Source organism: Rhamphochromis sp. 'chilingali' (genome assembly GCF_963969265.1).
Source record: "Rhamphochromis sp. 'chilingali' genome assembly, chromosome: 16".
Classification (NCBI taxonomy): domain Eukaryota; kingdom Metazoa; phylum Chordata; class Actinopteri; order Cichliformes; family Cichlidae; genus Rhamphochromis; species Rhamphochromis sp. 'chilingali'.
Window position 1 is genome coordinate 35,236,966 of NC_137943.1, and position 16,585 is coordinate 35,253,550.

Here is a 16,585-nt window from a genome sequence, read left to right on the forward strand (position 1 = left end):
TGAAACACTGTGGGAGGATTCACATGAGCAGCAAATCCACACCAACCACAAACCAACTGCAGGAACGTTCAGACACACGTGTACTCCTGCTGTTTAATACATGAGTGAGATTATTTTACATTCTGCTAAATATTTCAAAGCTCTCTCTATTTATAGGGTTACGGTCAGAAACACTGATGTCAAGGATAAGCTGGCCTTTCCCAGGGAAGTTGAAGTTATTGAAAATTTTTTTCAAAGGTATTAAACATTTTTTTGAGCCATGCAAAAAGTTTTTATGCAGGTATTGAAAAATAAGAACAATGAACACTTTCAGCATGTTTTCATCTAATTGTCCTCTTTCATTACAAAAAAGTAAACTCGAGTGGAGGAAATTCTCTCTCCCACCACTCACTCTTTGACGATACCTTCAGGTATCACAGCCACACTAAACACTGATTCATATTTCAATGTACATTTACTCCCCAATTAATAATCCTTATGTCCTCTCCTCCTTAAACTTGCAGTCTGAAAGAAAACTACAGACACAGGCAACAAGACCAGCTGTAAAAATCACTGTATGGAAACCGAAAATAAAATAAATACATAATTATAATAAAGGTCAATCAAATGGACCAATATGGCAAGGCCATGATGATCCACTTGGCAAAATAAATCCACTTGGCATCTTTCTTGGCCTTAAGACAACAATTCTGATGGCTAAAGATCCAAACGGGACAACAACAACAAAAAAAAAATCACTGTATGGATTTCACTATTGTTTTACTGCAGCGTTAGTTTGTTTTAACACCATAGTCCACTGCTCCAACAGACAAGAGAGTCAACTGAAATTTTATCAGCTGACCCTCTTGCATAACTCTGCCATTGCCGGTCCCAAGCCCGGATGAGAAAGGAGGAGGGTTGGGCGTGGGGCTAGCAACCCCACCCTGTAAAAACTCCAACTGCTACGGAAACAGCAAGTGAATCTCATTATCGACTGAATCAGGGCGAAGATATCGGCAACCCTTAATGACGGCAGTGGAGAAAAGCCCTCGGGTCGTCCACTGCCCGATGCATCGACCAATTTTCGACCCAAAAGAAACTACTCGTTATGGAATATGGAATGTACGGACTCTGTACCAAACGGACAAATTGGCCCAGCTTCTATATGAATTTGACTCGTACCGGATGGACATCTTGGGCATCTCAGAAATGCGGTGGGCAGGAAGCGGGAAGATGGTTAGCAGACATGGGCAGTAACGCGTTACTGTAATCCGATTACTTTTTAAAATTAACGAGTAAAGTAAGGGATTACTATCGCAAAAACGGTAATTAGATTACTGTTACGTTCCTGTAGGAACGCTGCGTTACTGCGTTACTAAAGCCATGATTTTTTTGCGAGAATGTCTCATGACAGTGACGTAAGCAAGTGCGACGTTCGTGACAACAGCTGTGTGAAGATCAACAATGGATAATATATCGAGTGTGGGAGAGTATGAGCGTGCAGTGTTTAAAGCGTGGAAGTACTGACCTTACTTTGAGTTTGATTCCATAAAAAGTGACAAAAACATTAGTGTCCGTTGTGCGTGGGAAGAAAACTTCTTTTTACAGCGAAACCCCCCCCCCCTAAACAAGCACCGAGTGCGCAACGACGTAATCGGAAATTCACAGAGAAACTCGTGGATTCTTCCACTGACCACTGCAGCACACCTGCACCAGGGCACACCTCTGCCTACCCCACTCCTGCTTTACAGGTGAAAATAGAGCAAAAGGACCGCTGAGTCTTTGATTTTATTTATTTTCTGCTGTGTTTTACTTACATCTATTTGAAAGACTGAGTGTAAACACAAAAAATATTTTATTTTATGTGCTGGAATGTGCAGAAAATAGGTTAAAATGTTAAACTAATTTCTTCAAGTCAGAGAATGTTGCATATAATTAAATTTTTACTTGATGCATAAAGTTAAAAGATTAAAACTGATAAAAACAAGTTAAAAAAAAGAGACTTTTCCATTTGATTACATTTTGTATGATGGATTATGCAGAAAAAGTAGAATTGGGCTTTATCACCTATTCAGGTTTGTAAATCGTGTTTTTAAAAAGTAACTAAGTAGCTAAGTAATTAATTACTTTTGAAAATAAGTAATCAGTAAAGTAACAGGATTACTTTTGGGGGGAAGTAATCAGTAATTAGTTACTGATTACTTTTTTCAAGTAACTTGACCAACACTGATGGTTAGTGATGGAAAGAAGGTGCTCTACTATGGCCATGCCCAAGACCATGCACGCGCCGTGGGATTCATCCTCTCGCGACGTGCAACAACGTCATTGCTGGCCTGGAAGGCCATTTCAGACCGCCTAATCTTGGCTCGCTTCCAAGCTAGGCATGTGAAAGTCACAATTCTTCAAGTATACACTCCAACAGAAGAGGCTGACGATACTGACAAGGATGGTTTCTATGCGATGCTCCAGGATGCCATTGACAACTCCCCGCATCATGATTTGCTGGCAGAGATTTCAACGCGCAAATAAGCAATAACCGGGACAGCCTGGAATTGACTATCGGCCTGTTTGGAATCGCAGCAATGACAAATGAAAACGGTGGGCGGCTGATCTTGTTCTGTGCGGCAAACCGGCTGACCATCAAGAACACCTTCTTCGGCCACAAGCGGATACACATGGTGACGTGGAAGGCCCCCGGTGGCGGATATACAAAGGAGATCGACTACATCTGCATATCATCCCGCTGGGCATCCACCATTAGCGATGTTAGAGGGTGGCGTGGAGCCGACATCGACTCTGATCACTACCTGCTAATTGCCAAATGTAAACTTCACCTGAAGCGCCTCCAACCACGACTGCAGCGGCCAAGTCCTTTTAACTTTCAACGCCTAAAAGATGTAAATACGGCAGCGGAATTTCAACTCGAATTGAGAAACCGCTTCCAGCTCCTTGCTGCGGAAGGAAATAACAACGAAAACCCAGATACACTCTGGGATGAGCTAAAAGAAGCTGTGGTCGGTGCAGCAGAATCAAAGATTGGTCACCAACGGGGCGGCTTCAAGGAGCGCTGGATCACCGACCGTTCATGGGAAGTTATAGATCAACGTCGCTTGGCGAAGTCAGTTCGGGACCAGGTGGCCTCTGACCCACATGCTTCTGCAGACCAGCGTGAGAGGGCCATGGCCACCTACCGAGACCTTGCCTGACAGGTCAAATGCAGCTGCTGGCGTGACAAGCGTGAATGGATTGAAGCTAAAGGCATCAAAGCCCAAGAAGCAGCCGATCGGAATGATACCCGAACCTTATATCGCATTGTACAAGATCTAACTGGGGCTCGTGGTGGCCGCGGTGTTCCAATCCGAGACAAAAATGGACGTGTCCTCCTTACTGCAGCTGAACAAGACCAACGATGGGTCGAACACTTCCGCGATACTCTGAACCAACCTGAGCCACCCCAACTGTTCGAGGCCGAAGACCTGGCACCTTCCATGGATCTTCTTCCTGTCGATATCGGACAAATCAGCATCGCTGAAGTCAAGACAGCGATCCGACTCCTCAAGAGTGGAAAGGCCGCAAGCCTGGACGAAATCCTCACCGAAATGCTGAAGCATGGTGGACCCCATCTTGAAGCCGCCCTTACAAGACTCCTAAATTCCTGCTTGTCAACATCACATGTACCCGATGATTGGGCAAAAGGCACCATCATCAAACTTCCAAAGAAAGGTGATTTGGGTGACTGTAACAACTGGCGGGGCATCACGTTGCTGTCGGTACCCGGGAAAGTGTTTTGCCTCGCTCTTTGGAATCGGCTATGACACGCAGTGAATGAACGATTGCGAGAAGAGCGGGCTGAATTTCGGAGTGGCCAGTCATGCGTCGAGCAAATCTTCACCCTCCGCATGATCATTGAACACTGGAAAACCAAAGGAAGATTTCTATTAATTTCATTGACTTCGAGAAGGCTTTTGACAGCGTCCACCGGCCGACTCTATGGGCTATCCTACGCCACTATGGAGTCCCTCAGCAGTTTGTAGATGCCTTTCGTTGTCTCTACTCCAACTCCCGTTGCTGCGTTCGGACGGATGACGGCTGCACAGATTTCTTCAAGATCAATACTGGCGTCCGACAAGGATGCGTGCTATCCCCTTTCCTCTTCCTGTTGGTAATTGACTTCATCATGGGACGATCAGTTGACCAAGCTGGCATTGGTGTTCCCTGGCACGAAGCGCGTAATCTCACTGACTTGGACTTCGCAGATGACATCGCCCTGCTTGGCTCGATTCAGGAAGACCTCCAAAAGTTGACCGCGGCCCTGCAGAGGGAGGCGACGAAAGTTGGATTAAGAATCAGCGCCAAAAAAACCAAGGTACTCCGAGTTGGCTATGCACGTGCCCGCATTCCTGTCAACCAACAACGTGCTGAAGAGGTGAAGAATTTTACATATCTTGGCAGCATCATCTCGAATGACGGGGTCTCTGATCGGGATGTCGACGCCAGAGTAGGGAAGGCAGTTGGTGTCCTGCGATGTCTCCAACCTATTTGGAACTCGACCTCCCTGAATGTTAGGGTCAAGATCAAACTATTGAACTCTATCGTCTTCCCTACTGCACTTTACATTAGTGAAACCTGGCGCTCAACAAGTGCAATTATTCAACACATGAACGTGCTTCAACAACGTGGCCTGCGGCGAATCCTGAGAATTTGCTACCGGGACTGAATAACAAATGAGGAGGTCCTACGAAGAGCAGGCACCCGCCCATTAGCTGATGTTGTTGCAGAAAGGTGCTTCCGCTTTGCGGGCCATATTTTACGCCTACCCCCTCATTGCCCAGCTAAGATTGCCATGACATGGCATACACGCACTGGCAAGTGAAAGCAAGGCCGACCAAAGACCACATGGCGTCGAACATTCATGGACGATCTGAGAACTGTCGCCATTGCCTGGGACGAAGCTGAAGCAGTCGCTGCTGAGCGACATCGATGGAGATCACTAGCTGCCTGATGCGCCGCCCGGTGTAGGAGGAACTAAGTGCTAAGTGTGTAAGACCCTCTTGTATATGCATTTCTGGGATTTTCTTTCTCAAGATAAAAATACAGGGAAGAGACCTGATTCTAAATGTCCTCAATGAACTCATAGATGAAGTGGAAATTCAATCCTAAAGAACACAAATGGCAACAGAACATCTTCTAGCTCTTCAAATTTTGATGTTCTTTTCAACATATTGTGGCTTCTTTGGCAGGAATTTCTGCTCAGTGAGGTTTAAAAAATTACACAGGGGGAGGGATGATGACCGCGTGTTTGGACCCTGTCCTGACAGTAGTCAGACCTTGGATGGACAGCACTCTAATCAATGCATTCATTTTTAAACGTGTTGCAACACATTTTCCCCGATTTTTCCCAAGTATAACAATTTAGTTAGAGTGTAATGAAACCTTATTTCATGAGTAAAGATTTATTAAACAAAGATTAAATTGGTATATTTTCAGGACCTTGGACAGTTCCTAAGCTAGGATTCGACATGTGACACACACACACACACACACACACTTACTTGTCTGAATACAAGAATGTTACGGCGCACAATGTCAAATGTGGTTTATAGTCCTGCATCGGTAAATAAATATTTCCAACAAGGTCCTCCTCTTTGTAGCTTCTCGTGTAGACAGTCAAATGATAACTTTGAACCTTTTTCACATTTTGCAAAAACACAGCTTCTCTCCTGTTGATTTCTGCCTGGATTTGAAAAACAAAAGTGTTCCCAGAGGTGGTCCATTGGTACAGTTTCTCACATTTGTGTTTGTTTTATTATGGACTATGATGGACTGCCTTTTTGTTTGATTACAGTTTTCTCCTGTTCTTTTTACTTAGGGAGGTAAGTCGCTGTCATTTGGTTTAATTCTTTTGAGTAGGTAAGTTTGATTTATCTTTGAGATAAGCGCCCTTTGTTTGTTATTTTGGCCTTAGGCCCACCCCAGAGTTATAATATGCTCCCTTCCTTTGCTTTTAAATTCACTCATTGTAAATAAACCACCATCAAAAAGTACTAATTGTGTGATGTGCTGCTAGGGGTCGGATGGGGATGGATCACCCTTATGTCATGGCGTAGCCATCCCTAGACGGGCCATAACAGTTGTCATTTTTAATCACAGACTGGGTCTGTATATGATGTGTTGTGAAATGTCCACTAAATGTGTGCTAATCAAAGGTTGATTGAAAATACTGGGTAGTTTAGTGAAGGATAAACTGGTTAATTTGTCCTACTGGTGAATTTACAGCAAAACACTGTGTTGGACTGATACACAGTGGCTGTGGTCTTCATGGTCACAGTTGGGTTACGTTAAGTAGATGAATTTGTATTTAAGCTGCTTAAGATTCAGTCACTGAATGTTACCTTCATACCAGCTCTTTACTGTCTGATATAAAGACAGCATAAACAGTGTTGTGTCAGTGTCGAGGATGGAGATCAGCCAGGACAACTCATGAAACATCTATTTACATGTTATATACACTGTGTCAAACCCCAAAGAACAGAAGGTCAGCTGAATACAGCCTGTACACAAAGAGAATCTACAGGAGCTCTCAATAGAAATTCTGAGTTTTGATTCGTTTCCCCACACTGAGCCACTGCAAATGATTTTAGGGTTCAACCAACTGTTGAATCAGACTTTAAATGTTCCTGTTTAGGTTTGGAGAAAATCAATCAATCAATCAATCAATCAATCAATCAATCAATCAATCAATCAATCAATCAATCAATCAATCAATCAATCAATCAATCAATCAATCAATCAATCAGTCTTTATTTATAAAGCACTTTTCATACAAAAAATGTAGCACAAAGTGCTTTACATAGTTAAAAGCAGCCCACCCCACCCTCCGACTCACTCTCCACACTCTCATTAACATAAATGATGTGAATACACACATATATCCCCCCCCCCCCCCCCCCCCCCCCCCACACACACACACACACACACACGCGCACACTTAAAGAGTAAAAATTGGGCTGGGTTTGCAAGAGCCAAGTGAGGAAACACTATAACAGGGAGCCGTCTGCACCGGGAGCCGGTCACAGACCGCAGCCTCCAGGCTGGGCACACAGCAGGAGGGAGGCAAAGGAGCCCCCCAGCCAGGCTGAGAGGACCCCCAGAGCCCCAGCAGCCACGGTCGATCACAGCCCCGGTGCAGAGAGCCCCCTCCGAGGAAACACTGGAGATATGACACAATAGGATATATACAGGGTAAAACGATAAAATAAATAAGAACGGGATACAATATAAATATAAATATAAATAGAGTATGAAGATTAAAAAATGAATAAGAATAAAATCAATAAATATTAGGTAAAGCCTAAATTAATAATAGAATAACAGGATAGAATAAATAAGCATAAAATAAATAAACGCTAAGTAAAAGCTAAATTAAAAAAGGTGGGTCTTGAGCCTGTTCTTAAAAACATGTACGAAAAGTAACAATCTACAATGTAGACAAAAGAAAAGAACTTTTATGTTCTCGTTTTAGTTTTAATTTTTATTAATTTATTTTATTTTAAATAATGTAACCCAGCAGAAAAGATTTCCTTTTAAACTCTGAGCAGATGTTAAGATCATAAACCATAAAAAAGTATTTACAGTATGAATTATCTGTGGACTGAAGCAGCACAGAGCTGAAATATGAGCTCCCACCTGAAAGTGAAGATGCTGCTACTAGTGTGTAAAGCAGGAGGAAGTGAGAGAAGTTCAAATCCAGATCAGAGAGGAGGAGCAGAGATTCAGGGAGGAGCTGAGCTGTTACTGAACTAGAAGAGAGAGAAACCTCCACATTCAACAGAGTTCAACACAAACCATAAACTTTACCTTCATTCAACATGTTGTCTTTGGACTATTTTGCACTTTCTTTACTGATTCTCACCATTCTAACAGGTACGTTACAATCTGTGTGTTTAAAGAAACACATTTGAATTGTGATGATTTATAAAAGAATAAAACATGTTTCTGTTCCTTTAGGTGTCAGCTGTGAAGATCTCACTCCAACCAACAAAGAAGTGTTCAGTGTAGAAGGCAGCACTGCTACTCTGTCCTATAGATACTCCAAAGCTGCAGATGGGAATGATTATTTCTTCTGGTATCGACAATATCCTGGAAAACCACCAAAATTCCTGATCTCTCACTTAGGAACAGGAGAGAAACTGTCAGATCCAGTCCCTAGAATAACGTTTAGAGTGAGTGAAGATAAAACACTGATGACTCTTCAGATCTCCTCTGCTGCAGTGTCTGACTCTGCTGTGTACTACTGTGCTGTGAGGCCCACAGTGACAGGAAACAGCAAAACTCTGTACAAAAACCTTTGGAGCAAAGACAACAGAATACTCCACAACATCCACTAGAGGGAGCCACACACTGTTAAACCTCTGATTCAAGTTGAGAGTAGTGAGCTTTATTTGTATGTCCTGAAACTTTTGCATGTGTCCCTGCTGCAACAGACCTGAATAAAATTAGTAGGTCATTTACAACACTATAGGCTTGAGGAGATCTGCAAAGGAGATCTGGAGGAGATCTGAAGTGTAACCTTGCCTCAAGGTTACATTTCATTATTCATTATTTGTTTAAACAAATAATAGAACCTTGAGGTAGATTCTGTATTTAGCTGGCAGCCAAGTATCAAAGTAACACTCTCTTTCAGATCTTTAGATCACAAGAAAGTTTTGCGTTTAGAAATGCTCCTGAGCTGTAAAAAACTGCCACGAACAACCGAGTTTGTTTGTTCAAGGTTCAAGGTTCTTTATTTGTCACATGCATAGTTATACAAGTATAACACACAGTGAAATGTAACCTGCCATGCTCCTCAACTTGTGCAAGAAAAAGGGGCGGGTGGCGGGTAGAGAAAGAGCATTCTAAGGAGCTTGGAAAGAAAAGCGTCTGGACTTGATTAAGTGGCTTGAAGATGTTTCACCTCTCATCCGAGAAGCTTCTTCAGTTCTAAGGGTCAACCACCGCCTCTGTTCAAAGATGGTCGCTCACAGTGGACATAAATGGCTTCTTTCACTGAGGCCGGATGGCTTGGGGATAGAAGCTCCCCTTGAGTCTCTCTGTCCTTGTCCGGATGATGCGGAACCTTCTGCCGGATTGCAGAAGATGGAACAGTTCGTTGCCAGGATGGGACGGGTCCTTCAGCATCTGTGCTGCTCTAGTCTCCTGGTGTAGGTGTCCTGAAGTGGGGGGAGAGCAATCCTGCAGCAGCGTTCTGCTGCAGGATTGGTCACAGGTCACAGATATCGGACTACTCTTCAAAGAGGAGGGAACTGGGATTCATAGTACGTGCAAAGAAAAAACATGAATACAGCTAAAATGCAAAACCGGCTTATTTAAATACATGTATTCTATCTAAAAACAACATCCCATGTGATCATCACAGATTCGGTTTGAAAATTCCAGCGGAAAGCTTCAATTATTAGGAATTATTCAAGACTTCTTGTCGTTTTCAGGTATTTTCTCTCGTTCATTTTTACAGCGAAAAAATGCTTTGAGTATGACGCTTATGTGTAAGTTTGTTTGGGAAGGTCTGTAATTGCTAATCTGCATTTCAGACATTACTGCCACTTTCCCACACGGTCAGTCTCTTTGCTGACATCATGTTAGTCCAGTCACCTTCTCGCCCACCTTCTTTGAGCCAATCAGGTTCCAGAATATCGAGGTATGAACTTTGGCTATATCGCCCATCCCTAATCTGAAACATCTTAAGGACCGAGCTCAAGTGGCTTTACAATGACAGCATTCAGGTGGGAGGAGTCCGAGTAATGAAATAAAGTAATGGCAGGTGTGCTTTAATTTAATGCATGCAGAAGCTAACAGAAATAACCTATAAAAATCTATTCAACGGTTATAAAGGATACAAGTACAATGCAAGTAAACCATTATCTTCATTTAACCCTAGTCTATTTTAGTCCATTTTTTAAAACCCTTTCTTGTAAAGTGGTGCTGGATGAAAGATGAGCTCTGGAAGGTCCCCATGATGCAGGAAAAACACCTTTTCCTCACACTGTGCTGACGAGCAGAGAAACACCTGTGCAGCTACAGGAACGAAGTCTTTGAGCAAGGCTGGAAGATACCAAGGGACACAATCGAAACTTTCTGCTTTACTACTGTCAAAATATTCATCCATTAGTTACTGCAGTGTACATAAAACACAACAAAACAAAGACCCTCCCCCATGCTGGTCCTGCCTACCCAACCTGATGATCCCATTAGCACAACACGCCTACATTCTTACAAAACTCAAAAGTTAAAAAACGACAAAAAACAAAAATGAAAAAATATGTCATCCTTAATGAATGGAATAACCAAAAGTGATACAGTGAGATGGAAAAGGTTGGGTAACATTGTTAATAGTCATTATTTTCCTGTATAAATCGTTGGTTGTTACAATAAAACATGTCAGTTAAATACATCATATAGGAGACACACACACAGGGATATTTGAGAAGTGAAATTAAGTTTATTGGATTTACAGAAAGTGTGCAAAAATTGTTTAAACAAAATCAGGCAGGTGCATAAATTTGGGCCCCACATAAAAAAAGAAATGAAATCAATATTTAGTAGATCCGCCTTTTGCAGAAATTCCAGCCTCTAAACGCTTCCTGTGGGTTCCAATGAGAGTCTGGATTGTGGTTGAAGGTATTTTGGACCATTCCTCTTTACAGAACATCTCTCGTTCATTCAGATTTGATGGCTTCCAAGCATGGACAGCTCTCTTTGACTCACACCACAGATTTCAATAATATTCAGGTCTGGGGACTGAGATGGCCATTCCAGAACGTTGTACTTCAAATTGAGTTTCAACTTTGCCACAGAGAAATATATCAATAAATAAAACAGCTAAAATTCATTTTTTGATAGTCACCATATTTTCATTGACGCATTTGATGAGAACAGATTAACCCTATAACACCCTTAGTGTCATATTTGCTACATTAGTTTCTAAGACCTCCATCTCATCAAAACAAAAACATCAAATTATCAAAAGGGAAACAAAAAGTATATTTCTATTATATATCATAAACAACATGACATTGAAAATGTGGATTTTGTTATAAGGGTTATTAAACATCTCAGCCCCGCCCCAGAAAAATTATTTATTTTTAGAATTGATGGATTGGGTCTTACAGGGTTAAATCTGCCTTATACATGATAAACATGGTATTTAAAGGTATCTAAACTCTGAAAGTACTCATGTGAACCTGTATAAATTCTCAGATATTCTTCCACGCTTGGCTTCTCAGACATTGTTCTCTAAATGTTTCAAGACTACGATTTCTCACCTGTGTGAGTTTTCATGTGGCGCCATAAATGACTGCTAGATGTGAACATTTTCCCACATGTTTTGCAATGATACGGTCTCTCACCCGTGTGGGTTTTCATGTGGCGCCATAAATGACTGCTAGATGTGAACATTTTCCCACATGTTTGACAATTATACGGTCTCTCACCTGTGTGCGTTCTTCTGTGTGCCGATAAATGACTACTACTTGAGAACACTTTCCTGCATGTTTTACAATGGTACGGTCTCTCACCTGTATGCATTCTCATGTGTATGGTCACACCACTGCTTCGCGTATAACTTTTCCCACATATTTCACAAGAATATGGTTTCTCACCTGTATGGGTAGTCAAATGGCTTTTAAGTGTTGATAACATATAAAACTTTTTCCCACACGTTTCACAAGAATATGGCTTCTCACCTGTGTGGATTCTCTGATGTCGAGTCATTCTGTACTTATACTTAAAGGATTTTCCACAAAGATTACATGTTATAGACTCTTTACCTGTGTCAGAATTACTCTGACTTTCTAAGTTACTATTTGTCCCTGAGTCTAAATTCCTACTTCCTCCGTGATTTTGGCTCTCATCTATAGGAGAGGTTTGAGAAGGGAGCTGGTTACTGTTTGCTTCTGGTTCATGGTGGTCTCTTTCCTCAGCAGCAGTCACCATAAAGGTATCAATCTCCTCCTTCAGTCCAACCTGCTCACCCTCCTGACTGGTGCAGAGTTCCTCCTGTTCCTCTTTAATATGTGGAAGTTCTGGTTCCTCCTGGTGCAGAGAGTTCCTCTCCTGGCTCCAGAGCTGTGGCTCAGGGAGAACCTCCTCATCCTTACAGACAGGCTGCTGTGGGAGTTCTGGCAGGACAAAAAGGAAATGAGGAAAAGGTAATGATGATAGACTGAGAGCTCCTTTTTTTTTTGAATCTGCTTTTCTTTACAGAATCTCAAGAGATTATGAGAAAAACAGCGACCCAGGGTTGGATGTAACTTATAGCTGATTTTGTTTTTTGTTAGTGCATTTACAACTGTTGAAGTATTGCAGATAAGGTGGGTCCAAGTTTTTGTCAGAGTCTGCGCAGTAGTTACTTGAGGTGGAGCGTCTACATTACTTTCCCGCCCATACACCTGCTGGACGTGACCACGAAATCGCCGACCTTTAGTTTTTATGTAGCCCGGCTGCTCCCACTGATGACTCATTAAATTAAGGTAAATACAACCACATTGCTCCTATTTATAAAAACAAAAAAACAAAAACCCAAATCCCCCAAACAAAAAATGTTATATGTTGTTACACCCCGGCCTAGGCAACCGGGGTGCAACGTAGAAAAACAGAAATAAGGAAAATAAAACCACGAAGGCTCTCCACCAAAATCCCAAAATGAAAATATCCCATAACGAAAGCATTGACAAACCCATTCACAACTATTTACAACAAACTATTTATTTACAACACGGGGGGGAGATCGCGACCATGACATACTGAAACACAAGGCTTAAATACATAGAAGGAGCAATCAGGGAATGGACCACAGGAGGGAAACACAGCTGGGGCAAATTAGACCTGACGAGACAAGGAAAAGTAAATTGAACACACTAAGATAACACAGACTTTCAAAGTAAAACAGGAAATACATGACAGTCACGCAAAAAACAAAACACTGACAACACCGAAACGTAACAATGTCTACAACATCTAACAGCACTATGTTGGTAATTTGTTAGCTACATTAGCCGCTAGCATACACATTGTGATGTGAGAGATTTATGATATTTGGAGTGTGCAGTTAGTGTGTAGTGTAGTCAATAGCTTTGTTGTGTGTGTCGAAACAATGATGCAACTGCTGAATGTCACAGTTGCTGCCAAAAAGCCACCAAAGGCAGATTACAGAGCAAACGCTGTCGCCAGGTGGAGTGATACACCTCCGGCTGTCAGGCCTGAGGCTAAAAAAAAAGAAGAAGATACCAAACAAGGCAAAGTAAACTTTTTCTTTTTTCTTATAAATATACATCCTCTCTGGTTACTCTGGTATGAATGACTCTCAAGTACTTTATGGTAAATAATACAATATTGTAGATATTGGAGAAATTCTAGATTGAAGCCTTTAGTTCAACATATAAATGATTACCTTTGACCTTAATCGGGTTTAATTTAATGCTGTCAGAGAAAATCTCATGTGCTCTTCATGCAGCTGAAGCTGTGCATGTCTGAGATCAGCAGCTTTCTGAAACAGCAAACTAAGTTACTGGAGAATCTTGTCTTCGTTATCGTATGTTTTACTACTTCGATTTCAGCGTCTTCACCTCACAACTGAAACGTGCAGTTTACTTTGTGTGCACTCAAATGTAGGCAAGTCAACTAGCGCCACCTGTGGCCAAGTGCCACAGTGCATGAAGTTGATAGAGCCAGATTACCTTCTGACAAACATCTGGCTCTGGCTCTATCAACTTCTCTTTGCTCTTGACGAAGGCGGTCGCACTTTTCTCCTCTCCTTCTCCTCCTCTCTTAGCTTCCCTGCTTAGCCTCTTGTGTCCTTGTCTAGTCTCGTGTTTTTTGTATTACTTTCCCTGGAACACTCTCTCACAGTCTGTTCTCTAAAACCTAAAAGAGGATTTACGGATTTGATCAACTGGTCCCTAAATGAAATTGACACCCTTTTCTCAATGAGAAGTCTGGGCTCGGGTGAGCCTGAGTGCTGAAGATATCTACCTATTCGGAACCATGATAACAGGGTTCTGGCTGATCGGAGCTGGTTTGGCCCTGACTTATCGAAGAATTAAGGAAGCGGAACCGGCTGTTCAAACCCCCACAAGCCTGGATTGTTTTGGCCTCCTAAGCGAAGCAGTTGTTTTGTTTTATTATTATTTTTTTAACGTGAGCCTTCAACTGCTTAATAAATTTAAGAAAATGCACTTTGAGCATATTTTTCTTTTCTCTCTAAATGAACCCAACATTGATCATCACCAGTTAATCTGTAACAGCAGCAGGGATGCAAAAGATGCAGTCGGGTTTTTATTAACCCTCACAATCAGAAACGTCCCGCAGAGCTGTGATCAGGATCCTCCCTCAGAGGGACACTCACCTGTCCTGTGCAGCTTGATTTGGGGTTTCCAGGTGATATCCAGCAGTCTGCGCTGACGGTCGATCTCTTCCTCGTACTGGACGATCGTTTTTTCAAACTCCAAGAATATTTGTTCAGCAGCAGCAGTTAGTCGCTCGTTGATGAACTCTCTCAGATACTGAACTGAAGGCATCGTTGCTGCCGCAGCTCACACACTCAGCTCACACAACAACAACACAACAGAAGAGTCTCTGCTCAGTCACACAAGAGGAAAGCTAACAGTTTTAGCGCCTTTCTTTTGTTTACTTCCGCCTGGTGTCACGTAATAAAGCTCCGCCAGAGCGGGACTGTTAACGCACCTCCCCCTCTCTCTCTTATTAATGAATGTAAAGTATTACAGAGAGCTCGGGGAGTCAGTGCAAAGCCGCTAACACCACAGTGATGTGCTGACTCTTTCGGTCCCACACTCCCGGCTCTGTTCACACACGCGCCTTTCCTTTCTTTATTTCCGCTTGGTGTCACACGGTTGTTGTTCCGGCAGAGAGCATTTACCTTTAACTGTTCCGCTGTCGAAGATTTCTCTGTTTCAAATCAGTTTCTAGCTGAAAACAATGTTTTTTCTGCATCCATGAAAAACAAGAAAATCACAAATATTATCATTTGAATTTTGCTTTTCTGTTTTGAAATGTAGGCTGCTGCCCCCGCGACCCGGCCCCGGATAAAGCGGATGAAGATGGATGGATGGATGTTTTGAAATGATCTGAATGGTTTTCTTACATTGAACTTTACCGTGATTCCTATCTTGAATCCACTGCCTCCTTAAACCGATCAGCACCGCAGACTCAGATGACATTGTTAAATCTCATTTTTACAAAAGGAGTTACTGTTTGGATTTGGTGAGTTCAGAATAAATAAAAGAAATATGTTTTCACGCAGTTTAAATACAAAAAAAACCTCACAAAGTAATGCCTGAATAAAATATTTGTTAATTATTATTACTGTTTAGCTGAGCGCTAATACATTTTTATTATATGCAGATGTTAAATATTTGGCCTATTGTCTATTAAATCAGATGTTCTGGTGCTCCATACTTTCATTTAGATGATTTAACTTATTACTGTTAACTTTGTTCTTTTCAATTTTAGTTTTGATTTAAATTCATTGTTCGACTTTTTTTTTGTCTCTAATCATAACCAAGAGAAATTCTGTTTTGTTAAAAATTCTGTTCATGTCAAACTTAACCCTTAATATAATTAAGGAGCTCAGTGATGGGGAACATTTGGGTCCTTGTGATTGCACACAGTGAAAAGTGCTCCATCCTCCCTCCTCACAGTGATGTGCATTTATCTATGTATCCTGCAAAAGATGTAAAATGGATGGTGTAAGATACAGCAGTCATCATTTCACTGAAGACCTTGGAAGCCTTGACATGACTGGAAAGACTGAAGCAGTTCACATATGTTTTTGTCATTGGGTTGATGACAAAGACGAAAGAGAAATGAAGCAGGAAACAGGAGCTGCTGTGGAGGCACAAAACTGTTTGATTGGCTGAGATGAACTGAAACTATGATGTCAAAATGTAACTGGCCCCGCCCACTGAACCTTGGTCATTGTGCTGCAGTGGAAGAACATTGTTCATGTGCTGTCTGTCTGGCTTTGATAACTCCAAAGACATGTTGCTGCACCTCTTTTTGCTTCTATCTCACATTATAGGTGAGTTTAAGAACAGGGATTAAAGTTTAGTTGAAGCTGCTGCATTAAGCAGATATACAGACTGCATTTCACTACTTTTCTTCTTTCTTTTTCCAGGACTAACAGCTGGAGACTCAATCACTCCTCAACAACCTGAAGTCACTGAAACAGAAGGAGAATCTGTCAAACTCACATGTAGCTATGAGACAAGTTATACACATCCAGAGCTTCACTGGTACAGACATCATTCTGACCTTCAGGCTCCTCAGTTTATACTCTGGAAAGGAGCCAAAGACTACAGTGGTCGTCAATATATTCCCAATAATCGATATGGATCCCAAACATCACCTACATCAACTAATCTGACCATAGCAGCCCTAACCCTGGCAGACACAGCTCTCTACTACTGTGCTCTACAAACACAGTGATACAAAGTGTAGAAGAGGCTGTACAAAAACCTGAACACAGATATCTGACTACTCTTCAAAGAGGAGGGAAGTGGTATTCAAAGCACAGCTTCATATCAGATGGATTCTG

The 16,585-nt window shown here is 41.9% G+C and overlaps 1 protein-coding gene across 1 annotated transcript; it reads right to left on the bottom strand.

The window, feature by feature from the left end:
• Positions 1 to 10,452: 10,452 nt before the first annotated feature.
• Positions 10,453 to 14,862, bottom strand: LOC308413086 (uncharacterized protein). The gene is made up of 2 exons (XM_080907877.1): positions 14,378 to 14,862; positions 10,453 to 12,152 (listed from the first exon to the last, which is right to left on the bottom strand). The coding sequence occupies exons 1-2, from the start codon at positions 14,547 to 14,549 to the stop codon at positions 11,284 to 11,286; spliced, it is 1,041 nt and encodes a 346-aa protein (XP_080764003.1). The 5' UTR covers positions 14,550 to 14,862; the 3' UTR covers positions 10,453 to 11,283.
• Positions 14,863 to 16,585: the final 1,723 nt, after the last annotated feature.